The sequence below is a fragment of the Nilaparvata lugens genome, chromosome 9, assembly GCF_014356525.2.
Source record: "Nilaparvata lugens isolate BPH chromosome 9, ASM1435652v1, whole genome shotgun sequence".
Taxonomy (NCBI): domain Eukaryota; kingdom Metazoa; phylum Arthropoda; class Insecta; order Hemiptera; family Delphacidae; genus Nilaparvata; species Nilaparvata lugens.
Window position 1 is genome coordinate 3,626,938 of NC_052512.1, and position 24,933 is coordinate 3,651,870.

The 24,933-nt window shown below is 36.2% G+C and overlaps 1 protein-coding gene across 2 annotated transcripts in view; it reads left to right on the top strand.

The window, feature by feature from the left end:
- The window catches only part of LOC111046927 (protein pygopus), a 40,429-nt gene that overhangs the window by 5,325 nt on the left and 10,171 nt on the right, over positions 1–24,933 (top strand). Inside the window, exons 3-7 of one of the 2 annotated variants that reach the window (XM_039435419.1) lie at positions 1,525–1,662; positions 4,318–4,514; positions 6,296–6,502; positions 21,256–22,616; positions 24,190–24,372. In XM_039435419.1, coding sequence (XP_039291353.1) covers positions 1,525–1,662; positions 4,318–4,514; positions 6,296–6,502; positions 21,256–22,616; positions 24,190–24,372 — 2,086 coding nt within the window. Of the gene's footprint in view, positions 1–1,524; positions 1,663–4,317; positions 4,515–6,295; positions 6,503–21,255; positions 22,617–24,186; positions 24,373–24,933 lie in introns of both variants that reach the window. The other variant, XM_039435417.1, reaches the window with a different exon arrangement.

Genomic DNA, 24,933 nt, shown 5'->3' on the forward strand with positions numbered 1-24,933 from the left:
GACTGCTACTGAGCACTCTAAAGGCCGAGACTCACGAGGCGTTTTTTTTTTAGATGAGCCTGCATAGTCGGCAAGCTCTCACTATCTTAATACCATCTGAAAAGCATGAAAACACCGAAGAAGTGGTGGAGACTACACTCAATGAAACAAACGAAAATAAATTTAACCATGATCAAAGATAAAACGGTTCCCATTCGCTCCAACCCAATAAACGGAAACATGGAGGATCAAACAAGCATAAATATACCAGCACAGACAAGTACTAGATTCCTGGGTTTACAGATCGACAGTCACCTCAACTGGCAATATCAAAAATTGAACTGCTGTTCGAGAAACTCTCATCGGCCATCTTTGTAATTAGAAGGATTCAAAGTATCACTGAGGAAAAAAACTGCATTTATGGTTTACCACTCATTATTTGCATCTCACCTAAAGTACGGAATAGTGGCATGGGGATCTGCAGCTCAGTCAAGTATGGAAGTAACTCAAGAGTTCTGCGAATACAGAAAAGGGCTCTGAGAACAATAATAAAGAATAATAGAATTATTCTAAGAAGGTATGTGATGGATCACAGCAGGCCGCTCTTTATCCAGAATAAAGTTCTCACAGTTGTCTCACTTCATAATATGAAGTAGCCTAACACCCCTGGGTGTGAGGAGTAGACCAGAATTGAGCGGAGATAGACATGCCCACAACACCAGAAATAGAACCGACATCGATCTCCAGCAGCACCGTCCACAAAATTCAGCAGGTCGCCGGCCTATTCTGGGACCCGACTCTTCAACCTTCTGCCCAAGGAGCTTAAGACAACACAGGACTACGGAGTCTTTGCTAGAAGTCAGGCAGAGTACATAGATAACCACATATACCAGCATCAAAGACCGTGAATCCCCATCGATTGGGAAGAAATTTGATAATTCCCAGTACAACGACCATGAAGAAGACTACAACAAGTAACAAGTAAGTAAGTAACAAGTAACAGGACTGGAAGCTCTCCGATCGATTGACTCTCGATACGCCAACCCAATCATCCAATCAGAGAGCTTCATGTCCTGACGTGCTGTGCCGACTCGTATGAAAAAACGCTTTATGTGTCTCGGATCTAAACATTGATTAAATGCTAATTTCAATTTTGGTTTCATAAGGCTGGCCACTAACAGTAGGACATGCATGATACTTATGACGTCATACATTGTTGTATTATCACAGCTTTCGCGGCTTCGAGCCAAATTTTCTTAGGTTAGGATTTTGTATCTTCGCTCTTTTGTTGTTTATTTGTCTTCGCTGTTCTATTTGAGTTTGATTTTTTTCATCATTATAATTTGTAATTTTCTAATGGCATATTTCATGTTAGAAGCCTCTCGCTGATGGAAAAAGTGCATGATGAACATGAGTGTGTGTACGTGTGTGATAATTATGCATGTACATGCAAGTTTATAATGCATCTTCTACCGTTAGTGGCCAGCCTGACTTATTGCCAAACATTAGTGAAAAATTCATTTTTTTATTGAATGTTTTTTGCAGTATGCAGCCTGCGAGGGGCCGAAACCAGATGTATTACGCACAGTGTGCGGGGGGGCCCGACCTTGGTCCTCCCCCCCCTCACATGCAGCAAAGGCTACCCTGCTTCCCAGACCAGATGACCAAAATCAACTGCGCCAAGTCAGTATTAATTCATTTATTTATTAATTCACAATTCATTAAAGTGATTGTAAGACCAACAGGTACAGCCCAAAACTGTTCGTCCCCCGAATTTCGACTCATAACTAATCCAAAAATAGGTTATGTTTCTTCCACTCGTCCAATTTTCTGTGTGAATACTTACAAACATAATTTTGAATTTAGAAAGATTAAAAAGCCCAATTAAATATAGAAATGACACTCTATCACTAAAAACTGTAAAATATTGAGCTACTTTGAAAAATTTTGTTCCGAAAATTAAAAACCTATAAATTATACATAACTTACAATCCCCCCATAAGAAACTTCAATTCATAATGTACTTGAAACTTATAAATTAAAAATTAATAACTTATTGCATGGTCCACAACCTGTTTCCTTTTTCTATTATTTGAAAAGTATTTCCCTTGATTTCACTTTATGATGTTATATTCTATTTATATTTGAATTGACAACATTGAATAGGAATAAATGTTGGTCCTTTTCTCATGATTTATATATTATGGAATTGTAAAATAAATATAATGTTGTGTGTTGCATGAAAACGTTATTGGTGAGTGCTACTCTCCTTATCTGGTAAATGAAAAATCAAAGTAGCCTTTTTTAAAACATTACTAGCTGGCCCGGCGAACTTCGTACTGCCAAATAGTTAATGCATCTCATGACAAACTTTAGCTGGATGCACACATGAGGAAGCGCGATGCGGCATTTTGCATCCAGGTGCTTCTTGCTTATTGGTTTGAATGGAAAAACTCATACACACTGAATCGGGCATGGCGTGGAACGGTGTGATAAGGCAATCTCCATAAGATCAACACTTTGTATCACCAAGCCGCGCCTCCTCAGATGTGCTTAGCCTTAGCTTAATCTGATTAAGCACTATATTTTTATGAAAATAATTCAAGAATCAGTAGCCTATTTACATTTATATCTCAATATGGACTCCCTTTGTGCTTAGTTAGTAGTACAGCAGTTTGTATTTTTTAATATAGGCCTAGTTGAATGCAGCTTGCTAAGAAATTGAATGGTATATCTCCTTGCTGCTTATTTTCCCGTGCTTATTATAAATTTAAGGCATTCCGAGTTCTACGACACAAGTTTGGACGTCGTTCGTACCGTGGCATTATTATTATAGTTGAAATTTTGTGAATCATAAAGAAAATAGAAAACCGATCTACTGACGGTTGTTGGATGACTCAATGATTATAACAGCTGATTTTTATTTCTGAGTGTGGCCAGCTCACAAATCTTCTTCCATAAGGATTACATGTAAACTTTGAAGGACCGTGGGAAAGAGTCCTGAGGTCGGATCATATATTTGATAGGCCATAAACCTGGTCCTGAACATAACGAACACAACTAAAAAAATCATCAAATTCGGTGCACACATAAAAAGTTATTGAATGTCAAAATTTGAGGCTCGATTTTTATTTTATAGAGATCACACATAATTGTTGCCATTTTCATGTGTAACCGGTGGAGGTATTTTTAACCCTTCACCACACCTGACATCATTTCTGTAACCGGAGATATCAATTTGATTAATCTTCCAAAATATAAAAATTTATAAAAATACATGTGGTTTGATAGACATTCTTGCAGTCTATACCACCGCTGCGCACCAATGTAAACGGAGGGGGGTTGTTTCTTGTCTTCTATAATCTTTGCTAAAGTTTACTGCTATCAATTCATCTACCGGTATTTGAATCCTCGATTGGTTGGGAGCTTTTAGTGGATTCGTTCATTCAAATGCACAGATTATCATCATTATCTAATTGTCACCCATTTTAGCAACTAGCAACTACGAGCCAGGAACTTCAATGAAAAATACTAATATAATTCAACTTCAGGTTTATTGAACTCTAAATAGGTAGAACGTCAGGTAACATGTCAAATTTTCAAACAGAACAAAGTTATTCAGCAATCGATTCAGGTCAAGAAGACATACTCAATTTTCAATCTATACATTTTGGGAACCTGCTAACTTGTTGCAACTAAATTCGGGCCTCGGTCATTCTATGTACTAAATTTCAAGTTAAATAAAAACAACAGCTTGGCACTCACCATTTCAACAATTTCAAATTTTACTTTTGAGACCACTTAATCCAAAACTCAATAAATTCAGACGTAATGAAACTCACTACACTCAACTTAAATTCACGCACACAACTAATCTTTTAATTTTACATCTACTGATTCTATCAATTTTAGATTACTAAACAAACTAGAACAAAAGTACTGATAATGAAAGACTTTTCAATTTGTCCCTCTGGATGGGTAACAGACCCATTCAGAGGACCGAGGCTCGCGCACCGTTACATGATTTTTCGTTCACGTCTCAAAACCAACTGTGGCCTTTTCACTGAAAATTATTCCCCCTCCACGAGCGTTGAGCATAACTTCCAGTGGAAAAGCCAAAGCTGCAAAAAGGTCGTACAATTCCCAAATACAACATGTTAGCAAATTCAAACAAGACAGAGTCAATTCTCAGACTAAAACGCAGGGTTCAACATACAGTAAAAATCAAAGTTCATTCCAGTTCAAAAACCTGAAAAATAATATAAGATACACAAAAACAACTACAATAATACCCACTCAATATTCACACTATTACACATGTTATAATGTGTGTTGCAGTATGGGAGAGCCGTTTAAGCCTCCAATGATGGGGGGCCCGATGGACGGGGGCCCTCTTCCCCCCCTGCAGCCGCCGCCCCCCAAGAAGAAGCGGCGCAATGCGGCCTCTGCAGCCGCAGCCGCAGCTGCAGCAGCTGCCGCCTCTCAACAGCCGCCCCCAAACATGCAGGATCTCTTGCCGCCTCCGCCTATCTCTGGTAAACATCTCTATAAATTGGCTCCAGTTTGCCACAGACAGTACTAGAACACATATTGGATAGCTGTAACTCAAATCATCCCAGATCTAATATTAGTTTAAAATTTCTTTGATATTAATCAATTTCACGTCAAAATTCATCAATAAAATATCCCTTTTCATGATTTAATTTAAAACTCTCATAGCTGTGTGTGTTCATGGGAGGTTGCGGTGCATGTACGACTTCGACCAAGGACAGTGGAATGCGTTCGGTGGGAGCTTTTGACTGTTCAGTAACCGGTCGTCATCTTGGATCAGAGTGGAGTATGTTCCACAAACTGGTAACCAGGATCAAAGAGCTCCTATTGGTCGAGAGTTGGAGCGTTAGTCTTCTGCTCTCCAAAACGTTCCCGTTGAAATAATTATCATCGTTATCGACATCTATTTCTCCTAACTCTTCGAAAATAATTTCATTGATGACAGCACGAGCCATCATTAATCAACAAAACTTAATTCGAAAAAAATAATAATTAGGGTTTCTATAAGAACTAATCCATATTCCAGCTTTGTTGTGAAAATACAAGTCTAGAATGGTATTCACCTGATGTAGCCAACATTAAATTTTTGCTAAGGTCTGTTGGCTTGGAAAAGCTTGTATTATAATTTTAAACATATAAATTTCTTCTAAGTATAAATGAATAATAATTATTATTGATTTGATAAAAATAAAAATGATTATTTTCATAACACCGTATAAGGTTATAATAAGGTTACATAAGGGCTCTGTATAAGGTTAATTTCAAAAGTGCGCGCCAAAATCTGTAAACCAGTTCCATATTCGTTCGGTGGGAGCAAGTAGTGGTGCACCAGTCACGTGGTTTCTGGTTACTGCTCACTTGATCGAAGCCGTACATGCACCGCAACCTCTCATGAACTCAATCTCCGAGATCAAATTTTTTTTTTATTCTCACACTCACCTGAAATCTTGGCGGCTAGTTTTAAAAGCTTTGATACAACAATCTGAACTTCAAATCAACATACTATCCACTTTCTCTATACATCTGAATGCCTTCTTTTGAATCTTAAACACTGCCCAAATTTTGTTGAAATTAAGTAATTACTCCATACAAAAATATCATGCCTTATATGTGATAGTATAAGACTATGATAAGCAGTTAACAATATATTCCATCATTTAACCTAACAAGCTGCCGCTAGGCAAATCTCCCAAATGAAATTCTATTGCATAATATTTTCAATGTAAGGATGCCACGTTAATTTCCTGTCCATTACAAACTCACAAGAACGCTTCTTGGTCCAATTCATTTTCCTCTACAAACACGTTCATTGCTCTGCCCTCTATTGAAGTATATTTGCTTTTGAATTGCAGGAATTGGCATTTTTTACTATTTTTTATTGTCTCTGATTCAGGAATTGAACAATTCACTTGACTCTAGTATAGCATTTATTTCGAACTAGCAGGTAACCCGTGCTCCGCAAGGGCCTATTTCAAAACTTGACAAATTGAAAACTTGACGTTATAAAATCTTTGAGAATTGAAAGCAGGCCTATAGTTATCCTCGGATAATCAAGAATCTATATGCAAAATTAATCAGTCCAGTAGTTCAGACGTGATGATGCATCAAACATAATTTCCTATCCCGTAAGCGTATAAGCCAGTTATTTCCTTTATTATATTATAGATAAAGAATTGTTAGGCGAAGTGAAGAGATACCTCCTTTAAATTTTAATTAACATAAAAGTTTGTAGATCTATGTATAACTGATTTTTGATTCGTTGCAGGGTATGGCGACACAATAGTGGCGTCGAATCCGTTCGATGACTCTCCGGTGGGTCACATGGTCGGTCACATGGTGTCACCTCACGGCATGCGACACCACGGAATGGGAGGTGGTGGGCCTCCCCCACCCATGGGCTCACCCATTCACCCCCCCAACCGCAGCCCTTTAATGTGTGGCGGCAGTCCACTCATCACGCATCCGCCTACAGGTAAGTGTCAGACCGAGCCTTGTCAGAAAACTACCATTCAACTTGACCCAATTATTTGTTTTTAAGAATATCTTTATTAGTCTCAATAATACATCACTTATAGGCCAGTCAACACAATATAATACAGTAGAATAAAAAAAGGGTATATAAAACACAACAATAAATAGCCGAACAGTACAATGAACTGATATGTACATATTAAATAGACTACATATACATAGTGATGTAAAATTCCCGGGAATTTAAGATCGAGGAAATATTCCCAGGGAATTTAAGGTAAATATTCCCAAAATTCATAAATTCCCGGGAATTTATGGGAACTTAATGATTAATAATAATAATATGGAAATTTGTGATTTCTTTCATAAAAAATGACCGAAAAAGACGTTTTTTGTTACACATGGTCTCAATCACCTGTTATACAAACGATTTATGTAAGAAATATAAGGATGAATAACTTATAAATTGTAGTATGTTCAAAGAAAACAGTAATTTGAAGCTCATAGACTGAAAGGAGAAATGAGCACTCAATAAATCATTCAATTGCACCACTATTATTATGCTACTTTCATGTCTTACTAGTTGAATAAGATTTTTTTACTTACTAATAAATGCCTGTGAATCAGGCAAACTAAGTCAACAAAGTATTGAGTGTAATTTAACTTTCATTGCATGATTTTATTCAATTTCTCCGCACAAAAATTATTGACCCCCTAAATAAAGATTAGAGTAGAATATTAATCCAAAAATTAGAAATAATAAAATACAGCAAAATAGGCTAAACTAAAACAAATTTAAATTCAATTTTTTTATTAAAAAAAAAACAAAAAAAACAAAACAAGTATTACAATCACTTCAATAATCGCCCATATGGACCTCTAGGGTCTGTATTTGGGTCGATGTTACAGTAGGTAGCCAATCATAAAGTAATACAATAATAGAAACGTTACTATAGCAAAAATGAAAAGAAGAGAATACATCGAATCTTACCTAATAAAAAAAAAACAGCTTGTTATAAATTAATGTAGTTGAATTTATTGATTTATAATAATAATGATAATAATAACTCAGTACCAATGATTATAAGAACCATCCACATATTATATATAATTTTATCTTTAATTAAACAAAATTAGTAAATTAAAATTCAATAATTCACACGCACACCACACACACACACACACACACACACAGACACACACACACACACACACACACACACACACACACACACAACACACACACACACACACACACACACACACACACACACACACACACACACACACACACACACACACGCACACACAAGCGCGCGCGAGGATGAGGATAACAGAAGAGAAGGAGAACTACAGGATTCACTACGATAGCTGCTAAAGGAGTCATTAAGGTTTAAGAAATTTTTTTTCAAGGAAACTATAATTATAATCTATGTGCAGGTCCAACTGGACAGCCTCATGCATAACGGAACCCAGAGACAGATGATGCAACTGAGAAAGTTTACCTCAAAGTTTATGATTATGAACTAAGCCTTGATAGAATGTGCGGGTTTTTTTTTCTTGTTTTTTTATTAGGCTATTATTTTTTTATTTATTAATTTTTTTAATCTTAATGCTCCCCCATGCATAAAGCCATCCAATTCAAACAAGGATACGTCAAACATAAACAGATCGAAGCAGACGCCCACAATCCCCCTGGCTTAGACCAGATAGCCATTCAGCCAGGGTTCTTTTATATTGTGATACAAAATAACCTATAGGGTTATTTATTTCTGTAGGGCAATTTCTCAGAATGATATGTAGGAGACGTTCCTGTCACACACTGAGCGAAGGTTCCTGAGCAGTCCTGACTGTAGCCGTAGGGCACTTCTTGTAGCATATTCATGATTTATGATGTTGGTAGAAGTTATATTGTTTTTAAATGCGTACAAAAGAATAGACCTGATATTAAATACTTTAAGAGAATCATAAACAAAATCAGATGGGTACCTCCTCTCCAGGCCCAACCCAGCTTTTATAATAGCTCTGTGTGACTGAAAGGCTTTTTAAATGTGTCTCACATACCCCTCCCCAGGCATTTATACCGTAGAGCAGTCTGACTGATTGGAAAAATGCGAAATAAACAATTCGTTGTTCTTTGGTGTTGAGGACTCCTTGTAAACGTGAGAATACATATATCATGCTCCTCAACTTCCGTCTAAGGTAGTTCACGTGAGGAAGCCAGCTAAGCTTACTGTCTACAATAATCCCCCAATACTTATACTCTGAGACTGCTTCAATTGTCTGACAACTAAATTCCATGTTGGACACATCTCGACAGCAATTGTGTAGCCTAAGCTTCAGATTAGTGGGAGGTGCTCTATTCTTTTGCAGGTAAACTGGCATTACTTTAGTTTTCCTACTACATTGGAGTTAATAATGTTGTTGATATAGATTAGGAATAGCACAGGTCCCAATGTTCTGCCCTGAACAACCCCATAATCAATGGGTTTCTGGTAACCACTAATATTCTCTAAATGTACTACTTGTCTGCGATTAGATAAATAGCTTCCAATCCAATTGTTTTCAGTACCAGCTACACCTATCTGTAATAAATTTTGCATTAGGATTCCTCTATCTATGGAGTCAAAAGCTTTAGCCAGATCAACAAACAACAGGAGAATACGTTTATTATTATTAATGCCATTCCTTAACAGTTCACTCAAGCGATAGGAACAGTTGGCCGAATTCCGGTCGTCTCTAAATCCAAACTGGCAATCCGAAAGCAATTTGTTTGACTTTATATACTGTACTAATCGGTTCTTGTAGCACTTTTCAATAATTTTTGAGATGACGCTCAGTAGGGAAATAGGACGGTAATTATTCATATCACTTTTATCACCTGACTTATAGATAGGGATTACATTAGCGAGTTTGAGAATTTCAGGAAAGACACCAGATTTGAAGCTACAATTAACAATATGACAAAGGGGTGTGAGAAACCAGTCAGCATTTTCTTTTATCAAGGTCGGGAAAAGCCCATCAAAGCCAGGGGCAGAGCCGCCACGCATGCTTGAGATAAATTGCCTGATGTCCTGTTCTTTCACTGGTTGGAGCAAGAAAGTAGTTCCACAGATATCATTGGGTTGAACATAGGTGCTAGTAACATTTGCTTCCTGCTTTATTTTATTAGCTAGGTTTGTTCCAACATTAGCAAAGAATTCATTGAATTCGTCCGCCACATCCTTTACGGAGCGTGGATTTCTGTTGTTGATTCCTATATCAGATTTTATGAAGTTTTTAACTGGGAATTGGGGTTTCGTACAACTTGCACCTGAGATTTCGTTGACTGCATTCCAGAAGGTTTTAGACTTATTAGTAGAATTATTTATTATTTTATTTTTGAAGAAGAATTTTTTAGTTAATTTCAATAGCCTGCTAAGTGTGCATTCCAGAAGGTTTTAGACTTATTAGTAGAATTTATTATTTTATTTTTGAAGAAGAATTTTTTAGTTAATTTCAATAGCCTGCTAAGTGTGCGTCGATAATCATCATAGTAGCGTCTCAAGTTTAAGTTTAGTGGTTGTTTTTTCAATATTTTGCTTAATTTGTTTCTATGAGCAATAGATTTAATAAGAGAATTAGTAATCCAAGGCTGCAGCTTCTAACATATCTTTCTTTTATGAACAGTGACTGAACCATGGCAACGGTAAATAGAAAGCAAATCATAATAATAGCCGTTGAGGTAGCATTCCAAATTCAAACAGCGTAACCTCCCAATTACTACTTCATTGCAAGTAGCAGTAATTCTAGAGTTTATGTAAATTAGGATTCCGTCATTTTTATTGAACTTAGTTTGTGTTCGGTAAACATCATATCCCTCCATCACTATAATACTATCACTTCCATCTAGCCATGACTCCATGAGCACAATAACATCAAATTTGTAATCAAGACCCTCTAAAAGTATCATCAATTCATCAACATTCTTCCTATAGCTTCTTATGTTTAAATGGAAAATACTCAACCCACTCGACTCATTCATTCTGAAATATTAACAAACATACAACTCACATCAAACGCTCTACAAAATACACGCCTATAATCATCTAGATCATTCAGAGCATCCATACTCTCCAATTATTCCATGAGCGTCATACGGCTCCTGAATGATTCGTAACAATTTGGTTACAACTTTGAGCAGAGTTCAAATATTATTATAAAGTTCAATCAATCAATCAAAATTTTTATTTGTTATCGAACATCGTATTTCATACAAATAGAGTTGCTTTTTTTTTAGATTACGTCCTAAAGACTTCAGTCATGGAGTATAAGACAAGTCATGTTATTACATAATAATTCTAACACTAAGTAGTTCAACCAAGTTTAGGTTTGAAAGGAATTCTTGTACACTATAAAAAGCTCTATCAACTAATAATTTTTTCATTTGTTTTTTGTAAATCTTCAAATCATCATTACTTTTCAAGATTTGAGGTAGCTTGTTATAAAATTTCCTACCAATATAATCTGGTTTTTGTTCAAATAACCTACTATTGTGACCCATTATATGATAATCTGCTCTGTTTCGCGTATTATACTTATGAACATCTGAATTCTGGATCACACCTCTCGTTTTCACATGCATTACAACTTCATATACATACAAAGATGGCACAGTTAATAGACCAAGCTTTTTAAATAAAGGCCTACAAGAGTCTATCCTATTCACTTTCTCTATCTGAGTGCCTTCTTTTGAATCTTAAACACTCTGTCCATATTTTGTTGAGATGAATTACCCCATACTAAAATAGCATACCTAATATGAGATAGTATAAGTCCATGGTAAGCAGTTAACAGTAGTTTTTTATCATTCAGCCTAGCAAGCTGCCGCAGGACAAATACCCCAGATGATATCTTATTACATATCCTCTCAATGTAAGGATGCCATGTTAATTTCCTGTCCAATAAAATTCCCAAGAATGCTACTTTCTCTTCTTGGTCTAATTCATTTTCCTCTACAAACACATTTATTTCTCTATCCTCTACTGAATTATATTTACTTTTGAATTGTAGGAATTGACATTTCTTACTATTTATTGTTAATTGCCTTTGCTTCAAGAATTGGACAATTGACTGTACTCCAGTAAAAGCATTTATTTCTAGACTATCTAATAAATAATTGTTAAAGATAAGCGATGTGTCATCAGCAAACAACAGAGCTCTGTGATCTTTTAACTATTTTGGTAATTGGTTCACATACAACAGAAACAGTAAGGGACCCAGAATTGAGCCTTGAGGTACTCCAGCCTGGACCTCCAGTTTTTGAGATTTAATTTTTACTATTTCATTCCCATCCACCTTGGTAAGCTCAACACACTGGTTTCTACCTATGAGATATGATTCAAACCATTTTAGTTCTATACCGTTCACACCTACAGTTTTTAGTATTTCCAATAATATTCTATGGTTCACACAATCAAAAGCTTTGGATAAATCAAGAAATATTGCGGCTGCCTTCTCACCTGAATCTATGATATCTGTTAGTCTTTCAACAAGGGATACTATTGCAGTCTTAGTAGATTTCCCTTTCTGGAACCCATGCTGTTCATCACATATGAAATTAATTTCTTCCAGGTGCATCAATAACCTATTTAAAACTACTCTTTCAAAAATTTTACTTATTACATTTAGAATACTAATGGGTCTATAATTTTCAACTCTTTCAGAACTACCGCTCTTGAAAATTGGCAAAATTTTTTCCATGTTCATCGATTATCCTAGGGACATTAGTAACTGTATCTTTTTGAGCTGTTCTCCTATTTCTATTAATTACCTCCCAAACAGCAGAGTTAAAATTGGTACTAGTTGTTAATATTTCAGCTGTTTTCTTACACTTAGCTATCCATGTATCAGCATTTAGAAACAATATAACATTCAAATAATATATATATATATATATATATATATATATATATATATATATATATATATATATATATGACAATATCACTCAACAAGATACAATGTAGGAAACTTAATAACAATAATTAACCGAAACGATATAGTAAATAATTAATCAGAAAACCAGTAAGGAATCACTAGGAGAATGATGCATGACTAGGAAAATTAAACTTTGGCTAATGATTATTTATTCTGACTAGCAACCAAACTCTACAACGCACACGTTCATAAAAAATATATTAATCTATATTTATAAAATATATTTATTTATTTATTTATTTATTCTTACAAAAATCTAGGAGTGCAACAGGCATAACAGCCCAAAACGCACTCATGAATACAGGAAATACATTATAAAAAAATATTACAAAAAAATAGATATATATAAATACTAGAAAATTAATAAAAGAGAATGTTTAAATGGTACATGTGAAAAACAGAAAAGAAAAATAGTATAATAGCTACTCTGAAAAAGAAAAGAACAATGTTAAAGGTAAATGATAAAATTTGAATTTTGATTATTCAATAAGGTCAATCATACATATGGTTCTAAGAGAAGTGATAAAATAACTAGACAAAAAGGGATCAAAAGGGAAGTGGAAAAAATATTAAAAGTTAGTTAGTGGAAAAAGGTTGACCATGGAGAGAACAAAAAAAAGGCCATTGAGAACCAGAGTAAATTAAGAACAACAGGTCTATATTACTCTTCAATTGAAGAATGGCGACATTTTTCTCTTGAAGCTCCATTTAGACAAGCAAAAGAGATCCACCTGACCATCACAGCAGAGGAATATACGAGGAATACGATTCATTGGTGAGTAATAATGACCAACCGTGTTACATCTACAGATTGAGAACTCTTGCCGATTACGATTATTGAAGACAGGAACCTTAAAATTCAGCCTTGCCAACAGATTAGGACTGCTCACGGAACCGTTCACAAGACCATAGAGGAATAAACAAGAAAGTACCTTCCGTCTGGATGCCAAAGTCTCAAAGCCGAACATGCTGCGCAACACACCAGTTGGAAACCCCAAAGGACAAGGACGATTCTGTTTTCTACAAAATAACAACCTCAAAAATTTATTCTGAACAATTTCAATCTCATGTATCAGACCCACCAGATGGGGATCCCAGACCACCGCGCAATATTCAAGCAAGCTCCGAACAAGGCTAGGAAAGAGAGCCATCAAGCCTTCAACATCTCTGAACCCAGCCGTAGATCTCATGATGAAACCCAGCATCCTATTAGCCCTACCAACCAAAGAATGGACATGGGGAGCAAAACTCAGAGAAGAATCAAACAATACACCCAGATCCTTGAAAATATCGACTCTAGAGAGTTGAAAGCCGTTAATTCTATAATTGAAAATAGGATAATTCAGCTTACGAGTGAAGACCATAAATTTACATTTGCCAACATTGAGATCGAGGCCGTTATCCGTGCACCACCCCGAGACAGAACCCGTGCCATATAGTGGCAGAGAACTCATTCAGACAAAACATACCAATTTCATTGGAGATTTTCACCATTATCGTATCTATATTCAAGATTATATTTTTAAAAAATATCTGTATTTGATCTTGATACGAGTTATAAGTCCATTATCATGGATCTAATAAATAGAACATTTTTCACATAAATATAAACATTATGAATCTTTTCTACTGAGAAATTTGACAACAATATCATTATTTTATCTTCATTCTGAACTACATTTGGTATATATTTAATAATGAGTCGACGTCTAGAACTCTCATAAACCGGGCAAGATAACAAAATATGCTCAAGATCTTCTATTGCGTTTGTATTGCAACTAGGACAATGTTCGGTACAGTTAACTAAATAACTCTTTCCTTGCAGAAAAAAACCAATCATTCTTTTCTATACCGATTCTCATACTCAACTCATCTCCTAATGAAAAATTGGGGTTTATAATTTTGTAAAAAGAATGAACTTCAGATTCCAGGGATCTATTTATATCCGCAAGCCTAAGTCTATCCCTGAATAAATTTGAAAGGATTTTTATCTCTGCTCCATCAATATTCTGAAACTCTCTTTTATAGTCTTCCCATATTTCCGGACACATATTTCTTAATTGTGAAACCCAATTATTATTGTTTCTATTTGGTACACCAAGGAGGAACTTTTCTCGAAGAATAGAAAACATTATTGCGGGGTACCTATGAGCTGGCATTCTCTGTATTGCTAATAGCCATTGTAGAGCTCGCCGAAAAACTGTATGCTTCAAGCTGATTGTTGCCGTCTCCAACCTCAGCATCCAACCTGGCGTTCTTGCGTGTAACCTCAAAACACTCTAAAGATGATAAAGAAGATAATTTTGAATAAAATTTAGAATTTAGAAATAGGCAGACACATCTAGAAAATACCTGAGTCTATACCTAATTCATGCAGGTGAACGGGCTAGAGTCAAGAAAACTTCAATTAATCTTGCCATCCCTGATTTAATAGGTTTCTACTATAGAATAACACTACAATTTTAAATAATTGTAAAATACAAACAGCTTCAATAAACATTGGCAACTAAAATCAAACAACAGTAACAACAATTTCATGTTACTTTGTTGACATTCTTCATCTGATTTGGGGGCGCATTACTATCCCTTGTTTAGATAGCAATACATCACAAAACCAAACAATATCAGTCATACAATAACAAATTAATTTCAACATGAAATTACTCAAGAAAGAAAAGCCCGTTGAACCCAAATTTCGTCGATAGTAACCCATATAACCCATTTCATAATAATTTTGAATCCCCACTTTTGATTGACATTCTCGAATGAACCTTTGTTTCACTACACTGCACTTTCGTTGGTCTGTACGTTGCTTTATCGTCGGGGTTACAGTACCTTGTTTTTGGCGGTGAACTTTTACCAGTTGAATTTGGCTTGACGGCGACGTCCTCTTATGTTCCTAGACCTGTCGTCTGAACGGGTGTCTTGAAGCGGTGTTACATAAAGTTGCGGAACCAAAGGGGTGGTACATGAAGTTGGTTTGGGGACACACATGAACCGCTGTAAATTAATGTATTACAGCATTAATTTCTAACTCTTCCTACAATTCATCAAAAGCTAAAACAGGAGTTTATTCTGTTATTTAATTTAGATTTTATCTTGACGTTCTGATTTCATTCTCAAAATTTAACAGATTGAATTAAAACGAATTTACTTGCTAGAGTGTTGCAACATTTATGAAAACACCCGTAATAAATTAATATAATGCTTTTAGAAAATGAATACTTCATTAATTAACTTTTATATAAATTGATATAATACTCTTAGAAAAGGAATAATTCAGATTGAAATGATGCTAACTTATATGATATTTTTCGTTTGGTTTGCGAAATCAAATATAATTTTTCATATAGTAGCTCGACTAGTATTGTTGGAAACTTGTGCGCTAGCCAACATTTATTTTATTTATTATTTATGAACTATAGGACGCAATCCAAGTGTAAACAACGGGCATTCGCCCAAAACTGCTCAGAACCTTAATTTAAAATGAACAGTCCAGAGTTTATGATTTGATTTACCTACAAATACAAGTCCAAAAACGAGTATCAACTAGAATTATGAATTTATCACAAAACAAAACAAGACACTTTATAACACAATAAAAGAAAAAAAATATTGAAAATTTCACTTTAAGGTAAAAATAATGTTTGCCCTATAAGATTCATGTTGTAGATAGTTTTTACCTTTAATTAAATAAAATTAGTAGACACATAGAAAATAATTTAAATTGTATTAAAATTTGAACATTCATTAATATTAATTTCATGGAAAAGAAAAACTTTCTTCTTCGTCTATTAAGATTTCTATCATAAAAATTTACTAAATCATTCGAAAGCCTTAATGACATAAGAAAACAGAGTCTGAAAAATATAAAATTATAAAATGTCATAAACTCAATATGAACATAATCTTAAAAATTTCATTCCAATTTAAAGGCTATCTTCCTGACTTTCAGCAATACTCTACGATAATATATCTCCAGAAACAATAACTCAAATGTAACATAACTGAAAACCTTCTATACTTCTTTAGAACAAATTTATAATTATCTTCCATCACTAATAAAATCAAAAGGATTATTCTCAATCAATATTATTAACTTGAAAAATAACAGGCTTTGTTAATACCATACTCTTATGGAAGTTTCAATCAATTAAATTCCCTAAATTATATTTTAACCTTATTTTACGTACCTTAGCGGTTATTTGAAGAAACAATTATTCGTACATGATGAAGAAACACAATTAAACTTTTCAGGACATGGCACTACTAGAAAATTTAAACTTTAATAAAAAATAAAACTAGCTCCTACATTAACTAATGATATAAACTTGTAAACCTGCCCAAAAAGGGCGAAACATAATGACTACATCTTTACTCTCGTAGTGCTCCTAGCAAAGTGTCCTCCGAAACGTAATCTGGTCTCGCGGCTGGGGAATCGCCCCACTACTGTATTTAGAAACAGGTCTCCTATTGGGCGAAGGGAATCAATTTGACCAATCGTCGCGTGGCTTCTAGAGCCTTTGGACCAAATAGTAACTGCAAAATCGGTAGTTTGTTATAATTTCAATGCTTGCTGTTTTCCAGCTTATCGCACTCCATGTCGCGACAGGAAGGCTACGTTTTAGAGATAATTCCATAATCTACATTCCTCGACGACTCGGAGCCACAATTTTTAAATATCTATCATGGGAAACTCGAAGTCATGGCCGTTCATAATAGAGAGAGAAAATAATTTATTTCGCTAACTCACAATAATGGCTCTAGTCTATTGCGTATTAAATTTACTATTATAACTTGGGAAAAGGCCTGAATTAAAAATAGTGCTCGGCACAGCTTTAAGAATTGATTTTGAATCCTCTCCAGACTATCGCAGTATCCCAGGGACCATGTCTCCGAGCCATATAGGATTACTGGGGAGACTATAGACTCAAAAAGTTTAATTTTTGTGGACCAGGAGTCCGACCTAGCTTTTACCAATAAGAGCATCGGTCACACACGTAGCCTTTTTTAGTAGCCTATGCGAAGCCTCCCTGAATCTTCCTCTACAAGAAAACCAGACTCCCAAGTAGCAGTAGCCGCTGTCTATTTGCAGCCTACATCCTTTATAGTAGAATTTATAATTGTTTCTTGTACCCCTACTGAAGGAGACTACTCTTGTCTTTGCTGTGTTGACCTTGAGTTCAGCTTTCTGACAGTAATCCTCTAAACATGTTATTTTATTTCTGAGGTCAACAGCACTGTCAGCAAGAATGACTATATCGTCCGCATAAGCCAGCATAATAACGTCATTATTCTTATTTACTTGTAATCCATGGAGCCCTCTTTCCCGAAAATATGTATCAATATCGGATAGGAACAAGGTAAAGAGCAAAGGTGATAATGAATCCCCCTCCCAAACGCCCCTCTCCACCATCACACTGGTTTCCTCTTCTCCATTATCGAGAATTATGGTTGCCTGGCCATAAATTGAGCTCATTATTCTAATCAGTTTTGTACTTATGCCTAAAGTTCCCAATTTGTACCATAATTTAGTATGATTGATGGATCCAAATGCGGACTCAAAATCCACTAAAAGTGCAAAGAAAGGCTTCCGTTTACAGTCTAGAAATAGATGTGTGATAGCACTTAGGGTGAATAAATGATCTCTACAACCCCTGTTACATCTAAACCCTGCTTGATGTTCTGGTAGGAGATTACAGCTTTCCACCCACTCCAACAGCCGATGGCCTATTGCTGAAGTAAACGTTTTCATTATAGTATTAATTAAAGCAATACATCTATAATTTTTAGAATCTCCCTTCTTAAACAATTGAAATATCATAATTTTAGCCCACTCAACAGGAGTTTTCTCTTCTCTAATAATACTGTTGAAAAGCCCCTTCAAATAATCTATGCCCTGGTCTGGTAAAGCCTTTTAGAATTAATTTAGAATACCATCCTCGCCCGGTGCTTTATTACTTTTAAGATTATTAATTACCGCAATAATCTCTTCTCTACTGAAATCTACGTCCAAAAAAGGATGTCTTGCGTCTGAAAAATTAAATTCCACAAATTCTCCTAATTTATATTTTTCACGGAAGTGATTGACCCATATCTCTGTCTCTATATTATTACACCTTGGTTTCCTTATCTTGAAATGATTCACAGATAACCAAAATTCCTTACTTGACCTAACGTTAGATAATCTATCTCTCCATTCACTCTGATAAGCTACCTTCTTCTGTCGAATGAATTCTTTGTACTTTTTCTTCTCTGAAATGAAATTATTCAATATAGTTTCGTTGAAGTTGCTCCTTTTCAGCTCTCTGTATGTTTTTCTCAGCTTCCTCTTCAACTCTACATTCCCTATCATACCACGGCTGATTGGTGCTGTGCTTAAAACCTGTTTTCTATAATATCATACCGGATTGATGGGCGCAATTCTTTATTGTTGATTTTAAAGTTTTGTCTAGTATATTGCAGTTAAATTCTAAATCAAGGGGGAGAGATTCTTCTATTAAATTACAGTACTGTATTTTCCTATCTCCTATCCATTTTAGTTTAGTTTTGAATGTTCTTTCTAGCTCTATTATCCTATTTATAGTGGTTGCTTTTTCAATTTCTATAATATTATCGCCATGTGATCGGATGTTAGTAATTCCTCTGTGATTGACATATCTAAGCTGATATCGGCTAGTTGTCTATTGACCCAGATGAGATCTATAGTGCTGTTACCTCTATTACTTAAATAAGTGAATTGAGCAGGACTATCTCCTCGACATCTACCATTTAGTACTATCATAGAGTATTTTTCTAGTAGTCCAACAAGTCTATGTGCATTACTATCAATTACTTTATCTACTGAACTTCTCTCGGTAAAAAGATCTGTATTAATCAAGCTATTATCTTCAACCTGGTTAAGTTCCCCAATACGAGTATTGAAATCACCCCCCAGTATAAATGGAATTGAGGAAATAAGCAGCTCATGTTTTTCCAAACCACATATGCTAGATCTCACTTCATCTGGTTTCATATAAACTAATCCTATTAATAAATCCAAGCTATCCTTCTTAATCTGAACCAACAGAAGAAAATCTGTACTCTCTATTATCTCGTAAGTTATAATTATTAGACTTAACAAGCATTAAAAGACCACCGCTCGCTCGTCCAGTTGCACTTATTCTTATCGCATCCTTAGCCACTACATTGAAACCCTTAAACTCTAATAAATCTTTCTGTTTTAATGTCCAGGTTTCTTGTAAACATATTATTGAATTCTTGGAACAAAAGACTCTCTCATGATTATTTAAATTGATATAATTATACAGACCATGGACATTCCAAAATAACAATCTGAAGGAATCTCTGTTTGAAAACTCACCTCTTCGCACACTGAGTAAACAACCGCCTTGATTTCTGCCTGCGTTGGCCTTATCCTATAATATATTTGAAGATTTATCTCTGGCCATACTTCTGGTAGTCGCACCTGTTATCCAGCCGCGTATGTCGCCATTCTTCGACTGCTCTCCGCCTCTCTTTTTCCTTGCCGGTGTCGCGTTGACTGCCGCTTCGCACATCTCTCCACGACTTGTATGTCATCGTAGTCGGTCTCCACTGCCTGACGGCCGCCCTTCTTCCACCTGTTCACCAAGCGCTCGACGCTTTTCAACCTCTGCCTGGCTAGCTGCTGTTGTTTAGGGCTCGTATTCAGCTGCACCGCTGAATCATCAAGCTGCCGCTGGTGCACATTCTCCAGTTGTTGTTCTTGTGGTACCCCCTCCTTTTTGTCAAGTTGGGAGGACGATGGTGGTGCGTGAATAACGATCCTTGTATTTTCCAAATTTCGTGTTTTCGCACGTTTTGTTATGGGCGTATCACATTCTGGATTCGAGGAAGATTTTTTTGAATCGTCTAATGTGTAGCTCTGACCATTCACTACAAGTTTGTCATAGCACAACTCCGCAAAATGACCGTCGTTTCGAGCTGAGTACAAGTAAGATTTTAATTCGTCTCTAACACGTTTTACTCGTTGGGTGAAATCTTCTTCCACTCTGATTGACGTGCCTTTCAGCCTTGCACAAGCACTAAGAACCTCCATTTTCTTTTTATAACTGAGAAACTTGACTATTATCGGTCGATTAGTGTTTTTCTTTCTACCTAGCCGGTGTGCACGTTCAATATCACTCACAAGCAATTATTATAAAGTCAACTTAGCCTATATTATAATCAAGTAAATTGTGTAGAAAACAAGGAAAATATACACTCAGACAATAGGGAATATTTGTATAAAATATATTAAGTGGAATAATCATGGTACCCTCTATCATGGAAAGAAAGTAGAAAACGTCTTTACCATTTAGTGATGCACCATTACCATTCTACAAATTTTAATTCAATCGGTTCATATTCTAATGAGATGTGGTTTACTTACATAAGGGTTGCCTTATTTCAGTGGGAAGCCTATTCATAATTTTTATTGCGGCACTATTTTGGGGGCTTTGATCTGTCTTGTAGAGTCTGCTTCTTGTTGAGTTCAAATATTTATTGAGATTGATCTTGTATGTGTCTACTCGAGTAATGTGAATGTGTACTTTTGTCACTGAATAAATTCAAGTCCAATTTTAATTTTGAAAATATGCAAACCAGAAATTTTGAATTTAGGTGGATTAACACAAAATTGAATTTAAATGTTATCACTCAATTATCACTGGACACTAGATAATATTAAAAATGTTGAAACCACACAAACTTCGATTTAAAATTTCTACTGACATTATGTTTTTGTTTGTCCAGGGAGTCCAATGGAGTGTGTGAGCAAAGGAAGTCCAATGACAGGAGGAGGAGGGGGACAGATGAACTGCAATTCGCCGATGGGGAGTCCGATGGGGGTCGGGGGGGTCGGAAGCCCAATGTGCGCGCCCCCAGACGGGGGTCCTCCTCAAGCAATGAACAATCACTCAGGTTCTATGAACCATCACACCAGCAATGGAATGAATGTGCCTTTTAGTGGAATGCCGGGAGGTCCTGGAAGGGGTCTTGGCCCCCCAATGTCAATGCCAGGGGGTCCCCCGTCACAAATGGGTGCTGGCGGACCTCAGCATTGTTCACCGCAAATGGGTGCAGGGGGACCTCAACATTGCCCACCGGGTGTGGGAGGGGGACCTCAGCATTGTTCGCCACAAATGGGTGCTGGAGGACCTCAACTTTGTTCCCCACAAATGGTAGGTGGACCTCAACATTGTTCACCACCTCAAATTGGTGGAGGGGGGCCTCAACATTGTTCTCCACAACAAATGGGAGGCGGTCCAGGACCACAACATTGCTCTCCACAAATGGGAGGGGGGCCACAGCATTGCTCACCGCAAATGGGTGCAGGGGGACCTCAACTTTGTTCTCCACAAATGGGAGGGGGACCTCAACATTGTTCCCCGCAATTGGGAGGGGGTCCAGGGCCACAACATTGTTCACCACAAATGGGTGCTGGGGGTCCTCAGCATTGTTCTCCACAAATGGGTGCTGGGGGTCCTCAGCATTGCCCCCCTCCACAAATGGGAGTGGGAGGACCTCAACACTGTCCCCCGTCACAGATGGGAGGGGGGCCTCAAAATTGTTCACCTCAAATGGGAGTGGGACTACAACATTGTTCACCGCAAATGAGTGCAGGGGGACCTCAACATTGTCCCCCGTCACAAATGGGTGGGGGGCCTCAAAATTGTTCACCACAAATGGGAGGGGGGCCTCAAAATTGTTCACCACAAATGGGAGGGGGGCCTCAACATTGTTCACCACAAATGGGAGGGGGGCCTCCCCATTGTTCACCACAGCAAATGGGTACAGTGGGACCTCAACAGTGTTCATCACAGCAAATGGGTGCAGGGGGGCCCCAACATTGTTCCCCACAAATGGGAGGGGGGCCTCAGCATTGTTCACCACAACAAATGGTTGCAGGTGGGCCCCAACATTGTTCACCACAGCAAATGGGTGCAGGGGGCCCTCAACAGTGTTCTCCTCAGATGGGTGGGGCAGTGCCTCCCCTTCCTCCTCAGCAATCCCCCCACCCGCCCATGACGTCACCGCAGATGAAGCAGCAGCAGCAGCAGCAGCCTCCTCACCCTCCACCTCCTCCTCCTCCTCATCCACATCACAGCCCTCAGGTTAGTCAGTCATAATTATAAATAATTAATTTATAAATATAAAATATGCATTGAGATATATTGTAATAACTTTGAGTTTTATAAACTTTAAGTTTGAAATGAATAAACTCAGCTATTCAACTTGAAGATGTTGAAAACCCTTATTGTGAATTATTGTATTTTATTCTAATTCAACCAACAAAATATTAAACCTTAATAATTATGAAAATGGGCCTGTTCTGGGTACATGAAAGGTGGTAAATTGTCCGATTCACAATTTACCCGGTAAAAAGTTCCGCGTCCCTTGGGAACTATTTTGACAGATTCTGTACCAGAAACTAGTTACCAGTAACAAATTCCTGCCCCACAGTCGTAGCCTGGTAAATTGTGACATTGCCACATTTGAAGAGCTCTCATTGGTCGATTGAATTGTAGTCTGCTAGTTTCTCTACGCATGCGTAGGCAAAGCATGATATTTTCTGCTTTCTCCACATTTTAGATCTATTCTATTGTCTATTGAACTATTATGAAATATCAACCTGTCCTGACAACATAATAATAATAACAATAATAAAATGTTTCAACATAGCCAACCCAGAACCTATGAAGTATTCTTTGATCTGTTATAGCCAACATAGAATATTTGCGTGCACCAGCACCAGCTACTTGATTTGAATGTGTACTATTGCTTTAAAACAAAATTAATTAAAATATAATTGATTATTTTAAACAAGAATAAACAGTTAATACCAGATATACCGATATAAGCTATCCTCTATAGAAAGCAGAAAATCGGCAAATCTGTTCTCCTATCTTTCTCCACTGTCATTATAACGTGGTCCTCATTGTAGCCAAGTAATTGAAATCTTTTACAAACTCTTATTCATTTAGGCCTACTTGTAATTATTATTAATTTCAAGCATTAAGGCTGTGCAAAGGCTAAAAATAAACTTTCTACTCGTGATATTTTTCAAAGTTTTTCGATTTATATATCACCAAGCTATCAAAATGAAAAAGTTTTCTCAGGAAAACATTTTTTTTCTGATCATTACTTTTTGAGATATGAGCGCCTGAAGTTTAAATTTTTGGGACAGAACATTTCAAATTTGGTAAGAGATAAATCCATGAGATTTAGAGGATAGATTCTTCGTGGTATTGTTGATCTTGTAAAACAAATATTTTCTGAAAATATCAATTTTTAAGATAGTTATCCAATTTACTAAAAATAACCAAAAATAACTTTTAGTTGAGTTATTTTTGGTAAATTAAATAACTTTTTCAAAAAATGATATTTTCAGAAAAATTTTGATTCAACAATACCATGAAGAATCCATCCTCTAAATTTCATGGATTTATATCTTGCCGAATTTGAAATGTTCTGTCCCAAAAATTCAAACTTCAGGCGCTCATATCTTGAAAAGTAATGATTGGAAAAAAATGTTTTCCTGAGAAAACCTTTTCATTTTGATAGCTTGATGATATACAAATCGAAAAACTTTGAAAAATATCACGAGCAGAAAGTTTATTTTTAGCCTTTGCACAGCCTTAATCATTATAGATGAAATATCTAAAATAATTGTTTGGCTTTTAGCAGCAGCAGTCGCAGCAAATGCAGCAGCACATGAATCAGCAGCAGATGAATCATCATCAGCAGCAACCGCCTTGCCCCCTCCCTCCCAACAGTATGGGGGGCATGGGTGGACCCCCCCAGATGGGGGGCCATCCCCACCACATGCACTATGGTCCACCCAAACCTATGCCCGTTTCGGCCGGAAAGGTTAGTAATTCATTTGCCAGTAAAATTATTATTATATTTATTATCATTATCATACATTTTTCTACATTTAATTTTTATTATTTCTAATTTGTTTTGTTGTATTTCAAATTTTCTTTGTATTTTCAATCTGTTAATGTAATGAAATCAAAATTGATCTTTGATCTGTCCAAAACATAAAATAGCTCAAAACGTGATCTACTGAAATTTGACTTATTGAAATTTTGAAGAATTTAAAATAGGCCTATAACCATCCTCAGTAATCTACAGGGTGTTTCAAAAAAAAATTATACACACTTTGAACTTCCATGGAAAATTTATTTACAATTCTACAAAGTTGAATTTCAGAAAATTAGAAAGCTGAAAGTCCAATTTAAATGAAACATAAATAACAAATGTTAATACTGTTCAAATTGGTGACCTGCAGCATCAATACAATTCTGAGTATGAGTCACCACTGATTTTGTACATCGTATCAAAACATCCAATGAGAGTTCTCTACACAATTTTGAATCTCATTCCAAAGAATTTCTAGTTTACATTATTTGTACACCTCATGTTTTA